Below are 21,251 nucleotides of genomic sequence, written 5' to 3'. Positions count from 1 at the left end.
TATTAACCAAGGGTCAACTGACCCGACCCAACTTGACTCATCATATCCAAATATATCAACTAAATATCTAGTAGGGTTTCTGAAATGAGAAACTAAGAAAATCCCTTTCATCTTCTTCCCTTTCCGCTGCATCTCCATGACTTTCTTTGTCAATGAACAACTTGAGCTGCTGCGTCTTCGGATCATCAATACCATCCCACTGGTGTTGTTGATAACCTCATCTAGTAAGCTTCCTAATTATTTTTCCTTTCTACTTCCTGTCTCTGTGTACCTGTTAACCATTTCTTTGTTCCAACTGAAATCTCCAGTATGTAGGTGAAATCTATCGTTTTGATGCTACAAAAGATGGATTCAGTCCATTGAGAAAAGATACATCCACCTGATAAGAAACCCTCTTTGAATTTGTTGAATCCACCTCCTAATCTTGCATATAACTTGCTCCTCCATTGATAATTAACGAAGGGAGGGAGATTATACAATGCCCGAACCCCCTGACAACTGGTAGATGTAAATTTCCTCAGGTACAAATCTTGAGAATCAGACCTCCGAACCCCCTGATCTACCGAGAGACTAAGATTGATGGTTGTACTCACTAAGATTGAGGAAGATATAGATGTTCTCGAAAAGCTTGAACAAGGTAAAAATATTCTAGGGCATCTGGTAAGCCACATATCCTAGCTATAATTTGTTATAAGTCATATATTTTCTTAAAATTAGTCATTGAATACAGTGAATAGTCTAACACCTATGTAAGTGCAATATTTCTTAAACGAGAAAAACATTCTTGAAGCAAGGGAGTCCCTGACTATATTGATCAAGTAAATCATTTGTTTTATGCAATTTCTGAAGCATTCATATCTTAAAAGAGTTAGGTTGAAAGATTATACAGAGATGGAGTTCTTGAACTATGAATTCCCACTGAAGCCTTTACTTCCACTGAATCCTCTGCTGTCTTTCTTTATCCGACCCATTTCTGTTTCCATTTCCCTCGTCGACCGCCTTCGCTACTTGATCCAGATGGGTTCTATTTTATAAGTATTTTTCTTATTGGTTAAACCGAAAACCGAACCGTTAAGAATCAATAACCGAAAAACCGAAAATCGATAAAAATTATCTTATTGGTTGGTTATTGGTTTTGCATATTTAAAAATCGAAAACCGATAAACCGAACCGATAACATACAAAACCGAACCGAACCGACCGATGCCCACCCCTACTTGACTAGAACAATATATATAAGATGATATTCATTCTAAATCAACTCGTTCTGAATCTTGAAATCATGATAACATTACTTTATTTTTATTTTAATTAGAAATAAAAGAAAGAATACATACCACAAAGTTGATATTAACAGCACTGAAGTATTCAGATTCTACTATCACAGTGGCACTATTGACTGTATTGTATTCTTTTGCAGTTCCATGAAATATAATATTTGGGACATTCTTAGGGTCTCCATATAATGTTATGAAAGGCTTTGTCCTCTCAATTGTGACTTTTTCTGTGTAATTTCCACCTCCAATCCAAATAATTACTCTTCTAGTATTCCCTGCTGGAATGCTATTGATGGCTTCTGTCAGTGTCTTGAAATCGCCACTTCCATCTGTCCTCACCTGTAGTTAGGTAAATTCAGAATTTAGAGTGGTAAATTTTAAATTCTATTAGAATTGACTTTTTTACACATATAATTAATAAATAACTTTGTCTTATTAATAAGATCATCACATATTTAGACATGATATCATAGGAGAAAATTTTTTTGAGTTCAAACCTCACCAACACCCTTTATTAGAGAAAGAATTTTTTCGAGCATGCACGTGAGGCAGATAAGTGTGGTAATAAAGTATATAAAAATTGTTCGGACATAAGGGGCGTGTTGATATATAATTAAATAAATAAAAGTATTACGGATATAGGCTCTCATTTATATACCAGAAAAATACATGATTAAAAATCATATGTGTCAGAGGTTATGGTTTTATGTCCCCCTTTATGTACAAGTTGTTTGTATCGATATACAAAGTAGGGGATAATGTTAAATTCATCACAATAGACGATATAGTTTTGGTGAATGGATCAAACACAAAAAGAAAATAAGAAAAACAAGCAAATATTTTTATTATGAATTAATCTATGAGAAAAAGAAATATGGTTGCGCACTTTAACATGTATATTATTGCACGCACAAGTCCATGATCAAATTTAATCGTCACCTATTATTAAATCAACGTACTTCGTCCTTAAAAATACCAGTTTCGCATGTGGAAGGCATCTTGAAGATTATAATATAAAATAAAACAATAAAATCTAAAATTCTCTCATAATTTAAATATTTAGATAAAACGTTCACAAGTTTCGACACAAATATGTGTAAAAAGAATAACCTTAATAATAGTTTTATTAGCCTCAGCAGCTATAAGGGCAGGATCCAAAGTGTCTTTTCTTGCATCTAATGGCTTAACATTTGCTTCAAACCAACTATTTAATTGTGATTTATCAGCTGGTATTGGGACTAAGTCATCACAAAATACTCCAATAATATTGAAAATAATAATAGTTATAATAATTGTCTCCACAACAAATATAATGTTTTTTCCAGCCATATTTTTTTTTGGTTTCTTGAAATGGAAAGTGGGTTTGGTTTTATTTTCTAAATTTGTTTAACAAGAGAAACTAGAGGTAGCACTCAAATTTGAATAAATAAATAACTTGATTGCGTAAATATATTTTTACACTATCAATATATATATATATATAGAATTAGAACGCAAGTGCTCGTAACCAAATTGTTATAAATTATAACAACCTTAAATAAAAACCATCTATTAACGTAGTACTCGTATTGCCTTCCAATACTTACCTATTAGCAAAACAAACCATGCAAAAAATTTCAAGAATTCAATAATATCCCATCATCCATATGCCCCTTTTTAGTGTTACCACATAGTTATTTTCTCTTTCCTTTATCTCTAAATTATCTCCCACTAATTTTAATTTAATATCTACCTCTAATTCCTCTTTCTTACTCTATAAATATCCACACTTAGTAAATTTGTATAGTAAAAATTAATAAAAACGTCAATTTCAATTCAAGAAATTAATCAAAAAAATGTCTAGACAAAACACAATTTTTGCTATTGAAACTATTGTTTTAACCATTCTTATTTTCATCCCCAGAGTTTTTTCTGATGATTTGGTACCAATTCCAGCTGATAAATCACAATTAAATAGTTGGTTTGATGCCAATGTTAAGCCAATAGATACAAGAAAGGGCACTTTGGACCCTGCCCTTGTAGCTGCTGAGGCTAATAAAACTATCATTAAGGTGACTTTTTACATATATTTTTTTAAATTTCTTTCCTCTTAGCTTATTCATAAATAAAGGGTAAGGTTGCGTACGGACCATCCTCTCCAAATTTTACTTGTAAAATTATACCGCATTGTTGTTGTTGTAGATTATTCATAAACATATTTCATGCTTCCATATTGCATTTTCGTCGATTGTTCCTTTCTGGATAGTTGTTTAGCAAATGGTCAATTCTCTTATTTCTGTTGAAATTTACCAAATTTAAGGTTGCGTTCTACATATTTTTTTTGAGTAAACTAAAAATCTTATGAGAAAATATTAGTCATGATACTTTAGACAACGTACAATCTAATATTTTGCCGGTCCAGGGGCTACATTTGCACGACGAATTTAAAAAAAGTAGGGACAAAATCTAAATAGTGGATTAAAAAATGGTCATTTAACGTAAATCTGTGATAGTTTCATTTTAGTTATTAAAAAAGACAGGCATTTTTATATATTTAAAAAATTAGTTTTAACCTTTCTGCTTTACCTTAATGACATGATTTGATCACTATATAAATGTTAATGTTAAGATAGAAATTTTATTTTTTTTCCTTTCTAAACTTCATGCACATTCAAACATAAACAACAACAAACCCATTGTACTCCCACATGCATTCAAACATCTTCAAGTAAAATAAAACGAAGAGAGAGTACTAGCTCTTTATTGTATTTTTTTTTCCGTATGATATAAATCAATATTTTTGTAAGAGTTTTCAATTTGAGATTAATGCCAACTTTAGTAGAATTTAAATTTACTGATTCTAAATTTTGAATTTACGTTTGAACGTTGAAGGTGAGGGTAGATGGAAGTGGTGATTTCAAGACACTAACAGAAGCCATTAACAGCATCCCAGCAGGGAATACAAGAAGAGTGATTATTTGGATTGGAGGTGGAAATTACACAGAAAAAGTCAAAATTGAAAGGTCAAAACCTTTCATAACATTATATGGAGACCCTAAAAATGTCCCAAATCTTATATTTCATGGAACTGCAAAAGAATATAACACTGTTGAAAGTGCCACATTGATTGTTGAATCTGAATACTTCAGTGCTGTTAATATCAACTTTGTGGTAAGTATTCTTGCTTCATTAGAAGAGAATTCAGGATCTAAAGTCAGCAGATTCATAATGAACATAATTTGAGTTGAGAACAATGAGTGCGCCGAAGATAAGAATTTGTGTTAGATTTCACCATTCTCTGAATGAGATCACAGGCTATGAGAGTTAGCTTGTTAGCAGAAATGAATAATTGGAGAGGAAAGTTTTGATGTATTATTCTGAAAACTGAAACTTTACATCAAAGAGTACATGTATATATACACCTTCTAGTTAGCTAACTAAATCACTCTAACTGCCTAGCTTGACAGCTGTCACCAACTACCTGAATAAAATATCTTTTAACAAACTTCCTAATGCTAATTACACGATGATCCTTGCGCAGCTATGTAATTCCATCTTTAATACTCCCCCTTAAACTATGAGTGCAAAGATATTGTGCACTCCTAGTTTGTATAACAATGTCTGATGCTGTGACTTAGCTAGTCCCTTTGTAAGTATATCTGCAAATTGCTCCTTGGTTGATATATATTTGGTTTCCACTTTCCCTGGTTGTATTTTCTCCCTGATAAAGTGACAATCAAGTTCTATGTGCTTGGTTCTTTTATGAAACACTGGGTTAGCAGCTATTTGCATAGCCGATCTGTTGTCACAATAGATAGTGACAGGAATATCTATATCAACTTTCAATGCTCTAAGTAGTTCTATTATCTAGACCACCTCAGCTATATAGTTTGACATGCTCCTGTATTCTGCCTCAGTTGAGCTCCTTGACACCACCCCTTGCTTCTTTGATTTCCATGAAATTAGAGAATCTCCTAGTTTAACTAGAAAACCAGATACAAATTTTCTTGTGTTTGGGCATGATGCCCAATTAGCATCACAAAATACAGTGAGTTTCTTATATATAAATAGTATGACAAATCCAGCCTATTTTTTACATATCTCACAACCTTTAAAGCAGCATTCCAGTGAGATTTCTTAGGTTGATTTAGAAATTGGCTCAATGTCTAGACAAAAAATGATATATCTGGTCTGGTAATAGTTAGATACAAAGAGTTTACCAATCAACCTCCTATACTTTCCAATATCTGTCAACAGTGGATCATCACTATTTTTGTTAACACATCATCGTATTCTTTGGTGGTAAGCTTTGTGTTAGGATCCAATGGAGTAGATACTGGTTTAGCTGCACTTAAACTAGTTTCTGAAATGATCTCCAATGAGTACTTCCTCTGATGCATAACAATGCCCTTCTCTGATCTAGAAAACTCAATGCCCAAGAAATATCTAAGTTCTCCCAAATCTTTGATCTTAAAGATCTTGTGAAGAACTACTTTAGTATTATTGATGCTAGTAAGATCATTCCCTGTGATTTAAATATCATCCACATAGACTAAAAGTATAATAAGAGCTGATCCAACCTTTTTAGTAAATAGTGAATAGTCCAACTGACTTTGAATAAAACCAAGGTTGATCAGTGCTGTAGTGAGTTTCACATTCCATTCTCTAGGGGCTTGTTTCAATCCATAAAGAGATTTGATGAGCCTGCACACTGGTTTCTCCCTCTGCTCAGCAAATCTTGTTGGAGCTTGAAATTCAGGAGGTAACTCCATATACACCTCATCATGGAGATCACCTTGAAGAAAGGCATTTGAGACATCTATTTGATGTACATGCCAATTGTTATCTGCAACAATTGCAAGGACTGACCTCACTGTAACTATCTTTAATACAAGAGAGAAGGTTTTCTGGTAGTCAAGACCTTCTTTCTGACTGAAACCTTTTACCACAAGTCTGGCTTTAAATCTCTCAATTGAACCATTATTGTTGTACTTGATTTTAAAGATTCACTTACAACCAACAACAGATCTACCAGCAAGTAAAGAAATAATTCTCCAGGTGTTATTTTCTTCTAGAGCTGAAATCTCAACCTTCATGGTAGATATCTATCTACGATCTAAACAAGCTGCCTTATAAGAAGTTGGTTTAATCTCATTTGATGTTATTGCAATAAAGGATTGATAGGCAGGAGAGAGATGTGCATAAGAAATAAACTCATCAATAGAGTAAGGTTTTGTGGAATGATCTGAGGCAATGACATAGTCCTTTTGCCAAATAGGTGGTCTTCTATCCCTTTGGGACTATCTAGTAGGAAGAACCATATCAAGAATGATGGGTGGAACAACTTGAGGAGCTGGAACCTGAGGTAATGATGGAGAAATCTCATCTGTCACTGGAGTAAGGATTGGTGGATCTTGAGGTATAAACATATTATCATCAGATTCAAAAGTAGAGAATAGGTGCCAAGAGGTAGAAAATGGTTGAGAGAAAGGGAACACATGTTCTCTGAAGATGACATCCCGACTGATAAAGAAACATTTATCTAGCAAATTATATAAGATGTATCCTTTGAAGGACTGACTATAGCCCATATGAACTGCTGGCACACCCCCTGGTTGAAACTTATCACCTCTAGGAATGGATGTTGTAAAACAAAGACAACTAATGACTCTGAGATATTAGAAAGAAGGCTTGACTTTGTGAAATACCTCATAGGGAGATAGACCTTTCAACACAGGAGAGGGTAATCTATTTATGATATAGGCAGCAGTTAAGACACAGTGTCTCCAAAATCTGAGAGGAATATGACCCTGAAATCTAGTTGCTCTAGCCACCTCCAATATGTGTCTATGCTTTCTTTCAGCAACTCTATTCTGTTGTGGAGTATGAATACAGGTTCTTTGATGGACAATCTCTAAGGACTTAAACAATTTACTATATTCATGATTTACAAATTCTGTACCGTTGTCTATTCTAATGATATGAACACAAGCTCCAAACTGAGTTTTGATCAAGATAAGAAAATCTTGAAGAACAACAAGAACATCACTTTTCAATTTGATTAGAAAAAGCCATAATATTCTGGAATAGTCATCAACAAGAGTGACAAAAAGTCTATTTCCATCATGAGTTGGAATTCTACATGGACCCCAAACATCAACATGAAGAAGTAGAAATGGACAAGTGGATCTAGAAGTACTAGAAGGAAATGAAAGTCTAGATTGTTTAGCTAGTGCACACACTGTACAATTATGAATATCTTGTATACTAAATTTAGAGGAAACAGGAAATAGATGAGACAACACAAAAGTGAAAGTGTGACAAAGTCTTTGGTGCCAAATCGTGAGTGGGACTGAGGTAGGATCAATAATATTTCGAACATGTAAAGACTTTGATGTAGTGAAAGGGCCTCTATTGGGAGCTTGAACAGGTAGAAGGTAGAGATCTTTATGCTCTTTACCAATCCCCTTCACCTGTCCACTGTAGAGGTCCTGTAAAATAAAGAAATTAGGAAAGAATAATAACCAACAATGTAAGGCTCTGGTTAGTTGAGAAACTGACAGAAGGTTAAATTTAAAATTAGGGATAAGTAGAACATTATGGAGGGTGGTATCCAAAGAGATGGAACAAGATCCAGTGTGTGTGGCATCAGTAAAAGTACCATTAGGCAATTGCACCTTATTTTGTGAGGGTGCAGTGTTCTTTAGGTTGGTAAGTATATGAGAGTGAGGTGTCATGTGGTTTTTGGCACCAGTGTCCACAATTCACTCAGTTGAGCTATGATCAACCATAAGTGCAGCAACAGAATTACCTATAGAATTCACCTGTGGTGCTGAGTCTGACAGCTTTGCATCTTTGTGAAGAAGATGTAGAATTTGATTGTATTGTTCTTTAGTAAAGCCTCCACCTGTACCTAAACCATACGAGCCATCTTTCTCACAGTCAGCTAAAGTATTATCACTTTCTTTAGAACCAGTGCTAGTACTGCATTCATCGCTTTCAAGTTTGCGACCAAACCTAGAAGTCCATTTCCCTTTATTAAATTTGGAATTTCTCCCATTACTCCCAAATTGATCATGAGTGTCAGCTCTGTGGTAGTGAGGAATGGAGGAAGAAGAGTGTGTGACTGCATTATGAGCAGTGTGAAAGTTACCTTGAGAGTGTCCAGGATGAGTCATATTTCCACCTTCTTCCTAAACCTTGAATCATTACGATAACCGACCAATTTATAACACACATCTCTTGTGTGACCTTTCATCTTGTAATAGTCACAAAAAGAATTATAATATCTATTTTACCTCTGTGCAGACACATTTCAAAGTGATAGCAAAGCAGTAATTTTATTAGTTTCAGTAGGCAATGTGTTTGACGAAATGCTTCTTTGATTTCCCTCTCAATTAACATAGAATACGCTCTATTGACAGAAGGAACAGGAATCATCATCAAAATTTGACCTCGAGCTTGCTCATATGAGTCATTAAGCCCTATTAGAAATTGAAAGAGCTTGAGAAGAAGCATAAAATCAACATAATCATGAGATTTCGGACAATCACAGCTAGGAACTGGTGCAATACTATCAAATTCCACCCATTTTTCTCTCAATTTAGAGAAATACACAGAGATAGTATCAGTACCTTAATGAATAGTTGCGATCTCTTTGTGCAGCTGAAAAACATGAAAACCGTTAATTTTATCAAACCGCTCCTTACGATTATTCCACACAACAGTAGAATAGGATGAGTAAACAATGCTGCTTAGGAGTTCCTTGTAGACACAGTTTGTTATCCATGAGAGAACAATCGCATTGCACCTTTCCCAGAGAGTTGCTAAATTTGAACCATAGTTTTTCTTTTTGTATGTTCCATCGATGAATCCAAGTTTGTTTCGACCTAGAATTGAAATTCGCATCGCACGACTCCACACAGAGTAATTCTCAGATCCAGTAAGTTGTAGAGAAATCAAAACAACACCATAATTATCACTTGGGCTAAAAAACAGAGGATGATTGGGGCATAGATTTTCAAGAAGTGTTGTCGACTGCCATTGCTAGGGCTCTCAATTTCGAAGCTTGTGAAATATGAAACAGAATCAATGAATCACCAAAGGTGATCGTGTGGCTCTGATACCATGTTAGATTTCACCATTGTTAGGCTCTGAATGAGATCACAGGCTATAAGAGTTAGCTTGTTAGCAAAAATGAATAAGTAGAGAGGAAAGTTTTGATGTATTATTCTGAAAACTGAAACTTTACATCAAAGAGTACATGTATATATACACCTTCTAGTTAGCTAACTAAATTACTCTAACTGCCTAACTTGACAGCTATCACCAAATACCTAAATAAAATATCTTCTAACAAACTTCCTAATGCTAATTACACGATGATCCTTGAGCAGCTATGTAATTCCATCTTCAATAATTTGAGAAGATAAAAGTGTGTTTTCTGATCTCTAATAGATTATATTTTTAGATAAGATTATCACATTAGAACATGTAGGGGTCCTAGGTTCAAGTCTCTGACCTATTATAAAAAAATAAAACATGTTGGGTCCGTACATAAAATATAATTATTTTGGTATGTGGGAGAGTGAGATTTAATTAAGAAAATAAAATTTTGTTCTATCCAGTTTAAACTCTTAAATAAGATAGTAATGTGATTCAAGAAGTTGGACCCACCACCCCATCCCACCCTAAAAGGGATAGACAATTTGCTAAAGCAAAAGGTGCTATTACGAAATTGGTTATCAAAGAGGAAAAAATCGGCCATATTAAAATTACTTTCTAAGAAATATAGTTTAATATCTAAAACTGTTCAACAATAATCGAACAAGTGGAAGATATTGGTTTGAAGCAGAAAATTTTGAGTAGAACAAAATTTAAACCTTGACTAGCTAAGCATGTTAGAATAAGAAGAATAGTTATAAACCCTATAGACCATCCCTATAGAGCCCCAATTGGTAGGAAAAAAAAAAAAATTCCTTGATTCGTTAGGTCTTCCAATATCAATAGTTTTTTTTTGGGCATAATGTTAAGTCTAATATATTTGATTCTTTATATAATTTTTGTGATTAGAATTCTGCACCACGACCAGATGGGAAAAGGGAATTGGCCCAAGCAGCAGCACTGAGGACAGGAGGAGATAAAGCATCATTGTATAACTGTAAAATGTTTGGATTTCAAGATACATTTTGTGATGATAGTGGCAAACATTTCTTTAAAGATTGTTATATTGAAGGCACTGTTGATTTCATCTTTGGCAATGGCAAATCCTTATATCTGGTAAACGAAAAATCAATTCTTTTTAATCTTTATTCATAATCCTTTTTTAATTGCTTAAGATCGATTCATGATTTAAACTTGATTTTTAGATAAGGATGACAAAATTAGCTCATGCAAATATGACTTGTCCAATTTGTTCAATTCTGAGCGAATGAATGACTCACTCATTTATTTACTCAATCTATTTTGACTCGTACGATTCAGCTCAACCAAAAGTTGGTGCTGATTTGGATTAAATAAATTACTTAAACAAATTCATGAAAATTCCAGACTCCACTTTGTGGTAATGTACTAGATTTGTTGTTGTTAAATTGATCCATGAAAAACTTTTTTTTTTTTCGATATGTTATTTGATCTTAATAATGAAAAGAAAATATTAGTCTTTGATAATTAAACAAACTATAAGAAGACTAAAAAAGAAAATTGGTAACTGAGTTGGGTGTATTGGGATATAACCTTTGTTCAACCTACTTGAGCCAACCTACTTGACCCAACTCATTTCAGCATGAATTAGCTTTGAGCCTATCTTTTATTAAATCAACTTATTTCACCCGTTCAAATTCAACTTAACATAACCTGATCATTTGAAGAACATACTTAATGAAATATTCTTTTATTCTATATTTTTTTTTGGAAAATACAGAACACAGAGTTACATGTAATTCCAGGGGATCCAATGGCAATGATAACAGCACATGCAAGGGGTGAAGCAAATGTAGATAGTGGATATTCATTTGTGCATTGTATGGTTACTGGTACTGGAAAAACTGCATACTTGGGAAGGGCATGGAAGCCTTTCTCTAGAGTTGTTTTTTCATATACTGATATGACTGATGTTGTTCACCCTGAAGGATGGTCTGATAATGGAAAACCCGAAAACGACAAGTAAGTCACTATCAACATATAAAATTAAATTAAATTTATTTTTTTATTGTTGGATTTTCTTGCATTCAGCAAGTATAGACTACAAAATGAAATATATATATAAAAATTAGTTATCAATATCATTGTTAATCTGTAACTAAATTGCTCTTACATACCTTTTTCTTTTTGGATAGTATGTACATGTCGATAAATAGAATCTTTGACGAACTTTATATTTAAGCTACAAAATTTATCTAGTGTCACCAACTCTTCTTTTTTCAGTACTATATATGACAAACAAATTAAAAAAAAGTTTGTAAGTGTAATATCTGTTACTAAATTGCTCTTACATACCTTTTTCTTTTTGGATAGTATGTACATGTCGATAAATAGAATCTTTGACGAACTTTATATTTAAGCTACAAAATTTATCTAGTGTCACCAACTCTTCTTTTTTCAGTACTATATATGACAAACAAATTAAAAAAAAGTTTGTAAGTGTAATATGCTCATATTGGTATTTCGGCCTCTATCTAAATTTATGTGATGTGTGTTTTATTTTAATATGTTCTACAAAAATAATATATTTTCATATTTAAAAATACTTTAATTTAAAACTTCTATGTTATTCTTAATAAAACAGTTGTATTCACATAAATATCTATTATTTATTTTAGATCATGAATAAAAAAAACTCTTTTGCTTTCAAATTCCATACTCAATATAAGTGCATCTATTTTTTTTTTAATACTATCAACACATAAAATGTAAATTATTATTATTTACAGATCAATATATTACGGGGAATATAACTGCAAAGGAGCAGGAGCAGCAATGGATCATAGAGTTGGATATGTGAAGAAATTAAGTGATGCAGAGGCAAAGCCTTTTATTTCCCTTGCCTATATTGAAGGCTCCAAGTGGCTCCTTCCTCCTGTGGCACTTTAAATTTTTGAAAACTAAAAGCACATATAATTAATGGTCCTAGCAATTTTTTGAGTTTATTTTCTTAATTTCTCAATTTTTGATGTAGCCCATCCCAATTAATATGGGATTGTGGTATAGTTTTGTTGTTTTCAATTTTTGGACCGGGCAGAGGCAGCTGATCTTGACTAGTTTGAGATAGAGATTTAGTTATTATTTTTATTCTTTGATGTAATTTTTTCAACTATCACGTAAAGAAAGTCAAGGTTTAGAAGTAAAGATAAAGTTCAACTGTTTTACATTTCTTTCTCCTCGTTGTGAAGTTATACCGTGAACACTGTTAGAACAATAATGATAATTATACAAGAAATTTAAAATAAAATTTGCTTGGCTTAGAGGCATGATAATACGCTTCTTGAAGATAGTTGGAGTTTCTCCCACGAGCAAACGGAAGAACAAGTGACAACTCTATCTTCGGGATTCAACTAAGCCACAAAACAAGTAGCATTCAAGAATGTTGCTCTTCTATTCTTGAATTGGTGATTTCACCATTTGATCAATGTCTCTCTAGTGTTTTCAAGGGGAAAGTCGTTTTGAGTGCTTGTCTTTTCAAACCAAAGAAAGCACTATTTATAGGATGAAAGTTTCATGCATGAGAAACATATTAATTAAGTAATAGTTAATAGGTTCATGTATGTTTTAAAATAAAAAATGTCATTCTTTTACGAACCTATAACGTAAAAGTTAATGAATAATGAATTTGTCAAATACATTTTCTTTGTAACTTAAAACTTATAAATAATGAATTTATCAAATTCATTTTCTTTGTAACTCAAAACTTTAAGTGATGCATTTGTTTCAAAACTAATTGAAACAGAACTCTTAAAAAATCTTTAACCGATGTATTTGTTTCAAAATTTATTGAAACATAAAATCAACATACACTGTCTATATACGACATATTCTCTAAGGCCATATGTCCGTAGATGCAAGATTCTTCAAAAAAAAAAAAAAGAAAAAAAGACAAACTAACTCAGAGAACTGGAGGCTAGGATCTTGGCTATATACCTTTTACAAGCTATTTGTATTAGTTGACTAAGTACAACTAATGGGCTTATGAAATATCAGTCATTAACAAGAATGCTAACAGAATGAACAGTAGCTATAACTAACTATATGAATAAATGGTAAAAATGGAATGCACAGTAAATTATTTTTTGAATAAACTTTAACTACAAGCTATTAATTCCTTTTAAGAGCTTGTTTATTTTTCTTGATCTTGCATCAACACCCTCGGTTGAAAAACATCATTGTCCTCAAGGATGGAAATGAGGAAACCTAGTTGCAACTCATTAAGATACTCTCAAGTAGCCTGATCATCTACATCAATGTCTAACCATTTGACAAGAACTTGGAAAACTGCCTTATTACCCCTCTTGACCATTCTTCTATCCAACACAACTTCAGGTGAGGGTCAATAGGGACTGGACATGTGTATAAATGGAGGCATCTTTTCAATTGTGAAACATGGAAGATATGATGGATAAGAACATCAATAGACAGCAATAATAATTTGTAAGCCACCTTAACAACCCTACCTAGAACTAAATGAGGGCCAAAATATTTAGCCGCCAGCTTGTTGAATTGCTTGGAGGACACGGAGACTTGCCTTTAGGTTAACACTTCAAATAGATCCAGTCACCCTTCATGAATTATTTATCTTTTTTTTTTATACATATCACTTATACTTTGGTGAGATCTGAAAAAGTGGAATTTGAACAACTCAATAATGGCTTCCCTTGCTTCTAAGACCTATCAATTATTTTTAGTTGAGCTTCACCAGCTAGATAGGGCAAATGTATAGGATTTTTTGACAATACAAAAGCACATAAGGGGAGCATCTGGTCGCAGTATGGTAGGTAGTATTATACCACTATTCAGCAAAGGGTAAATAAAAAACCCATTCGTGAGAGTTATTTGTGCAAAACCATATGAGGCATGTCTGCAATGTTCTATTCAAAACCTCTATTTGCCCATCAGTTTGAGGCTGGTAAGCAGTAAAGTGATGTAATTTAACACCCTAGAGCTGGAAAAGGTCTTGCCCAAAAGAACTCAAAAACACTAGATCCCTGTCCCTAACCAAAGCAGAAGGCATACCGTGAAGCTTAAAGATATTACCGAAGAAAACTTGAGCCACTATTTGAGTTGTATAAGGGTGTTGTAACCCTATAAGGTGGCCATACTTACTCAATTTGTCCACCACCACCAAGATAACATCTTTACCTTTAAACTTAGGTAATCCTTTTATAAAATCCAAGTTGATATCTATCCATACCCCATATGGAATAGGTAAAGGTTGAATAAGTCCAGGATAGGCAGACACATTGTATTTGTGTCTTTGACAAATAGCACACTTGCTAATGAAAAGTCTGATATCTTGAAATATAGATTTCTAGTAAAATTGAGATTGCATTCTTCTGATGGTAGCATCCATTCTTGAATAACCTCCCCTAGGAGTTGAATGCCACAATTAAATGATATTTTGCCTAAGTTGTACATCAGCTTCTACAACCAATTTGCCCTTCCATCTTAGTTGATAGTTGATCCATGTATAGGATTTTTGGGGATGAAGCTGCAATTTAGTAATCAGCCGTTTTATTATAGGATCAATAACCCAATACTGTTTAGTTTAAGCAAGTAAGGTATTATGAGGATTTAATAGGGATATAACTAGTAACTCAGCCGTTTGATTCCTGGAAAAGCATCAGCTGCCTTGTTGCCATGCCCCTTTTTGTATTGAATCGAAAAATCAAAAGCTATCAATTTATAGATGTCAACAACCTGAAATTCAGTATGAATGTTCTGATCAAACAAATATTTCAAGGCTTTTTGGTCAGTTCTAACTATCAAGTAATTGCTCAACAAGTAATCAGACCACTTAGGCAATAAAAGTATAAGAGCCAATAATTCTCTATCATACACACAGTCTTATGTTTATGAGCCAAAGATTTACTGATATAGGATATTGGATGACCTTGTTGCATCAAGAGAACACCAATACATATCCCACTTGCATCAGTATCAATAATAAACATATCACTATAGTTAATTAAGGCCAAAACTGGAGCAGTGACCAGTGCTTCTTTAAGCTTCTCAAATGCAGTAGTAGTTTTATCATTCCAAGTAAGGTAATATTTTTTCAATAGATCATTAAGAGGTTTTGTAATGACACAAAAGCCTCTAATAAATCTCTTGTAGTACTCTGCTAGGCTAAGAAACCCTCTTAATTATTTCACAGTGGTAGGTATCAACCAAGATTTAAAAACTTTAATTTTCTTAAGTCCAGTGGCTACACCATCAACACTAATAAAATGCCCTAAATGCTCTACTTCAGGCACCACAAAGCCACACTTATACCCCTTAGCATATAACTGATGATGATGCATGATGTCAAACACAACCTTCAAGTGCAGTATATGAGTTGGCATATCCTTGCAATATATCAGCATATCGTCTAAGAAGACCAAAAGTAATTTCCTTAATACTGGTTTGAAAGCAATATTTATGAGATACTGGAAGGAAAAAGGTGCATTAGTTAGCCCAAAAGGCATAACCAAAAACTCATATTACCCTTCATGAGTTTTAAATGTTGTTTTGTGTACATCTGCTTGTTCCATTCTTACCTGATGATATCTGGCCCTACGGTCAATCTCAGAGAACACTTCAGCTTGTCCCAACTCATCCAACAAGTTTTCTATTATGGGAATTAGAAACTTATTGTTCTGTAACACCCTGATAATTCAAGTTAAGATTAGACCATGCTTCAAGAATATATAAAGTCAAATATCATTATTTGGTAGTATGGGAAATGATTTATATATGTCTTAAGGCCACAAGTAACTCCTATCTCATAGCCAAATTGAAACATTTCTTATCGGTGATTTTCTTGCAAAGAATCTCCCTATAGACAACTTCAAACGATCATAACTCCTAGTTATGAAGTATTTTTAATATCAAGACCCAACAAATGAAAGGTCTTTGAGGCTTCTTTCCAACGCATTCAGTTTTGCCTTAATCCAATTCCGTAGCTAAGAGTTATGGTCATTTTAGTGAAGCACTATTCAACAATGAGATAGTACGAACGTAACCAAGATCGTGGTTAGATTTTACATACAATCCATTCATTTGCATGAAATAGCCTAAAAAATTTGAAAGTTGATAAATATACCTCCCAACCACGAAAGGGTACCACAATCTTGACGAGAAACCACGATCTTAGGCAGGGTTTTGGCTCCTAAGTTTATCCGAGTTAAGAATTCCAACCTACAAACCAAGGTACAATCGTGGGCGTTGACACCTAATTTTTGCCCTCCACCAAGTTTAATTTTGAGTTTCTTCGATTTTAAATAAAATTATAATATTTATTTTATTCAAATAAAAACTTTCCAAAATATTTATCTGGGTAATTTTGTCATTTTAAGTAATGATTATGTATTTTTATATTCGTATATATGAAATCGTATAATTTTGTTACTTAAATAATTATTTTACGAAAATTAAATTTTAATCAAGGTTTATCTTGAAAATTGATACAAATGGTTAAAACCTTGATGTGATGTCAAAATTATTCATTTTAGAAAAATATTTGTTTGATTTTATTGAATCAAGAAGTTTGGGATCGAATTAGTTGTTAATATATTTCAAATTATGTTTAAATTTAGTCAATTTTTAAATTGGACCTTAATTAAAATCAATTCGACTATAATTACAATACAATTGGTTAATTGAATTTTGATTAGGCTAAAATTTAAATATAACTATTTAAATTTTTAGTCACTAGCTATATAATAAATAGCCTAAAACCAATTTTCCTTTCAATTACAAACACAGCAGCCAAAAATCAGCCCACAAGCCAAACACCTCACCAGCCCAAGCTCATTTTTCTCCTTTTCTCTACAAAACAATAACAACAACTTCACCCAACACAAAGACCCGGATCTTAGTAGCCCAAAAGTACCCACCGACCTGGCCCAATTCCCCTTCTCCCTTTCTCTTAATCAACGTATAACAACAATAATATTGCATACAACTGCATCAACTCCAACGTACAACAGACACAATGGCAAAACATCGACAACAACACCCAATAACAATGGCTAATTCCAATGACTCGACCCGCGATGCAACAACTCAACCTTTTTGTAATTTTGAAATTCAAATTCGTAAGAAATAGTACGAAGTCCAGCTCACACCTTTATCCTTTAAGAAAATTTTTCTGAAAATACCGATATTACCCTTGAAGTTACTCCATTCCACATCGACCGGCCTCAAAAAGTTGATCCCAAAACACTCCGATAAGTACCACTACTGTTTTCATTTAAAAAAGGTTGGAGAGGTTGGATAGCGAAAATCCCCAAAAAGTGTGGGATTTTGCTATCCGAATAAGGATTTTGGTACCAAGAAATTTGATAAGACTCATTTGAGCTCGAATATCTAGGCTAAGAATCCAAGTTCATTTAGGTGGTGGCAAGAATTTCGACGAACTTAAAGTTCTGATTTACTGTCCCAAAAGAGGTAATCAGCTCATTCACTTCATTTTTGTTCTTTGATTGCTTCTGTTTCATTTCCTTTGTTCTGCGATTATTAAGACTGGTCTTGCCTGATTTTTGTTATGTGGATAAGGAGCATGTTTATAACGACGTAATTTTAAATAGTTCTATGATTGACTCTGGTAAACTGTAATCCTTTCCATTGTCCTGATAGATTAGTTCAAGTTGTTTTGACGATTATACTTGAATTTGCCCGAGACATCCTTGTTTGCTCAAAATATTTGTTCGTGGCTTGAAAAAAAAATGAGTGAGACAAATTTAGGCCGTGATTTTGGTTTAGTTTATAACAAATATGAGTGAGTATGCAACAATGGTTTTAAAAAGTATTATTTGGGATTGAAGTTTATTTCATCAAGGTCGTCATTCCGATTCTTATTTGGCACCAATGAAACAAATTTGAACTTGTTGCCTATCCGTCATTGCCCCTGTTTCGCTTGCTTTAATGTTTGTCTACTTGAAGATGACATTGTAATGTGGCCTTTTGTTTGTTTCTTAGATTCACACTTGGTCAAACAAAGTTGCTACCAAGCACTTGCAAGATCATTTGTTAGCTTTGTCAAATTTGGTTGGCAAAGTAGTGTGTTGATGTCATTGATGATATCAACGTAGGTTTGTTTTGTGCCTATAAATAGAGGCATTTCCACCCTCTTTGAAATATACCATTTAGAGAAGAACACCAACATTTGAAGATGATTTAGTTGTGTTTGTTTTCTTCTTTGTAGAGAGTATTTGTAAGAGAGTTTTATTGAGAAATACTTTGAGTGAACCTCTTCTTTGGAGTGATCTTTGTGAGGTTATTCTTTTGGGTATTTGGGCTATTAGAGTATTTAATTACTCTAATTTTGTACTCTCTTTTGTATCTTTGTACTCTTTTTGTTTCATTGGTGTTTAGTGAAGTTGCTTCTCTTTTGGTTGTGGACGTAGGTCAAGTTGACCGAACCATGTTAAATTTGTGCCTCCTTTATTTTCTCAACTTATCGTTATTATCGTTTTGTTATCGTCTTCAAACGATTACTTTGTTTAATTTCGCACTATCCGGGATTCTCGATCCTAACAGACATGATGAGGTTGTGTGTATAAAATTTGATCACCTATTGTCATTCATCAGCTTTGAAATAAGTGGCATTTCAAGCGCGCAACATTGATTGTGATTAGTTTTGTGTCTAAACTAATACATCTGTGTTTTGTTGTCAAAATTCATAAATCTGGTGAAGTTTCAACTAGCATAAGTGTAGTTTAAACTAGAATGATTCCTTCATCTGTTTGTTTACTTGGTTAAAGCATCCTCGTAATAATCTCCTTTATGTTTCCAAGACATTCGACCTATTTGTCTTGACAGATTTTCTTTGCTCTTTAGTCAATGCACTTTAAATATAAAATGTCTTTTTCAATAAATGATTCATAATCTGATTTTGGTATGAGTTGGTAAGGTAGTAATGCTCAGATTTAAGATAGTCATCCTTGTACACGTTTGTTTTGTCTAAGCTATGTAAGCATGAGTTCATCTTTCTAGATTGATTTAGTTAAAATGCATTACTACAAATATGATAATGAAGGTGTGTTTTGGCCATCGACTTCCTGGTTCCTATGCCTTGTTAATCATTTTCCAAAAACCTTCGTTTGACCTCATTTTCATTAGGAAATATTGCAAAATCTTGATGTGATTTAAAGTGATTGTTGGCCTCTTTCTTGCTTGCATTATTTTGTAAGAATGAGTACTAACTATTATTTCTCCTTTCTGGTAATACATGTGAACTATTGGGTCCATTTGGGCCCTCCCATCCTTCGTTCACATTCCCATTGGGCTCGAGTCCAACACATCGAGTCAAGCCTCCACCAGATTCAAAATGGACCAAAGTCAAGATCAAGGCAGTACAAAGATATATAACAAAGTTACATTGTATGCAAAGTTAGGAAGCTGCTATATAAGTTCAAAAGGAGCAAAACTGAGGGAAGGAAACTGATATACAAAGTTGCAAACCGAAATACAGTGTGTCTACAATAAAAACATGAAAATGAGAAGCTGGTATACAACTGAAAAGGGGCTAAAAAATTCACAAAAAGTAGGCCCAAAAATCTGGGCAAATGCTAATGGGCCAAATCAGAGGTCCAAATCTTAACTTCTCTTCTTTAGTTTATTATATAGTGAAGATTATATTTGATTTCTTGGTTGTGATGAACTCTTAAATTTGGCTGAATCAAATTAATTCCCTTTTGAATTGTCATTTCTATTTTATCTTTATATTTTTCTTTCTTTGTAATTCGTCACGTAGTCTAAATTCTTGAATTAATAAAATTAGGCTCTTTATGTTTTCCTTAAGATCAAGCCTTTTAGAAATTGAAATGACATTTTATTTATCAATGTGTTAGCTTAGTTTGTTTTAAGTTAAAGAGAATTCCAATCTTTCTGTTCGAGCCTTACTAATAGATAGTCTTTTATACCCAGAAGTTCAATGTTCCCTTCAACATAAAAAATAGATTTTCCTTATAAAAAATTGAAACCTTTTTATACTTGGCCAAAATTTCACAATTTTTTTATTTTCTTTCTAATTTATTTTATCAAATTGATGAAAGAATTGAGCTCAAGTACATCTTTCCTTTCGAGAGAATTTTTCCTCTATCTAACTAAACTAATTTGCACTTGAATAAAATGAATGCAATGCTTGCAAACGAATTCAAGATTTTACAAAATTAACCATATTTTTTAAAGCTAGTCAAATTATTCAAAATTGTATTTTAGTCAATCATTTTTTAATGGATGCTCTTGAGTGCCTTAAAACCTTCTCTAGGAGTTATTTGAATTTTTACCCTTTTTTTCTAATTTTAAAGATTTGTTTCTATTTTTAAGTCTTTAAAATATCTTTAGTTTTTCTTGATATTTTCTTAAAATATGAAGTGGCAACTTTGTAATTTCTTAAATTATTTTGAACTTTTTTTTAAGGTTTCAAAATAGTTTAAAAAGTCGAAAATAATGTTTTCAAAACCCTTCGATCCTAAAAGAGATAAAACAGAAATTAAATGTTGTCGGCTTGACGCGAATTGTGGCCTAAAGCCAACTTTATGAAGGCCCATAAATTTTGTTGATAAAATTATAAATATGTTTATTTGATTTCTTTTCTTTTTGTTTTATAGTGATGGTGTATATGCCATCTTGTACGTATATTGACTATTCATGTGACTACATGTTAGTGCTTATTATATAGTTTTTGAACTAGATGTTAGTTTTTGAACATCTATGTTTTAAAATATTGCATTAATCTAATCTTATTTAGCTTCAAAAATTAGTCAAATTAACTGTCGGGGCTAAAAGAACACATAA

General features: G+C 33.0%; 2 protein-coding genes across 2 annotated transcripts in view; one reads left to right on the top strand and one right to left on the bottom strand.

Annotated features, from left to right (window-relative positions):
• LOC124898979 (pectinesterase 1-like) overlaps nucleotides 1-2,761 on the bottom strand; it is an 8,442-nt gene extending 5,681 nt beyond the window's left edge. Inside the window, exons 1-2 of the mRNA XM_047413329.1 lie at nucleotides 2,388-2,761; nucleotides 1,338-1,616 (exon numbers count right to left, since the gene is read on the bottom strand). Of these exons, the coding sequence (XP_047269285.1) occupies nucleotides 1,338-1,616; nucleotides 2,388-2,606 (498 nt within the window). The 5' untranslated portion in view covers nucleotides 2,607-2,761. The remainder of the gene's footprint in view (nucleotides 1-1,337; nucleotides 1,617-2,387) is intronic.
• Nucleotides 2,762-3,061: 300 nt separating this feature from the next.
• Nucleotides 3,062-12,624, top strand: LOC124898978 (pectinesterase 1-like). The gene is made up of 5 exons (XM_047413328.1): nucleotides 3,062-3,328; nucleotides 4,149-4,427; nucleotides 10,329-10,535; nucleotides 11,179-11,420; nucleotides 12,188-12,624. The coding sequence occupies exons 1-5, from the start codon at nucleotides 3,113-3,115 to the stop codon at nucleotides 12,345-12,347; spliced, it is 1,104 nt and encodes a 367-aa protein (XP_047269284.1). The 5' UTR covers nucleotides 3,062-3,112; the 3' UTR covers nucleotides 12,348-12,624.
• Nucleotides 12,625-21,251: the final 8,627 nt, after the last annotated feature.

This window comes from Capsicum annuum, chromosome 5 (genome assembly GCF_002878395.1).
Source record: "Capsicum annuum cultivar UCD-10X-F1 chromosome 5, UCD10Xv1.1, whole genome shotgun sequence".
NCBI lineage: Eukaryota > Viridiplantae > Streptophyta > Magnoliopsida > Solanales > Solanaceae > Capsicum > Capsicum annuum.
This window is presented reverse-complemented; position numbering and strand designations above follow the sequence as displayed.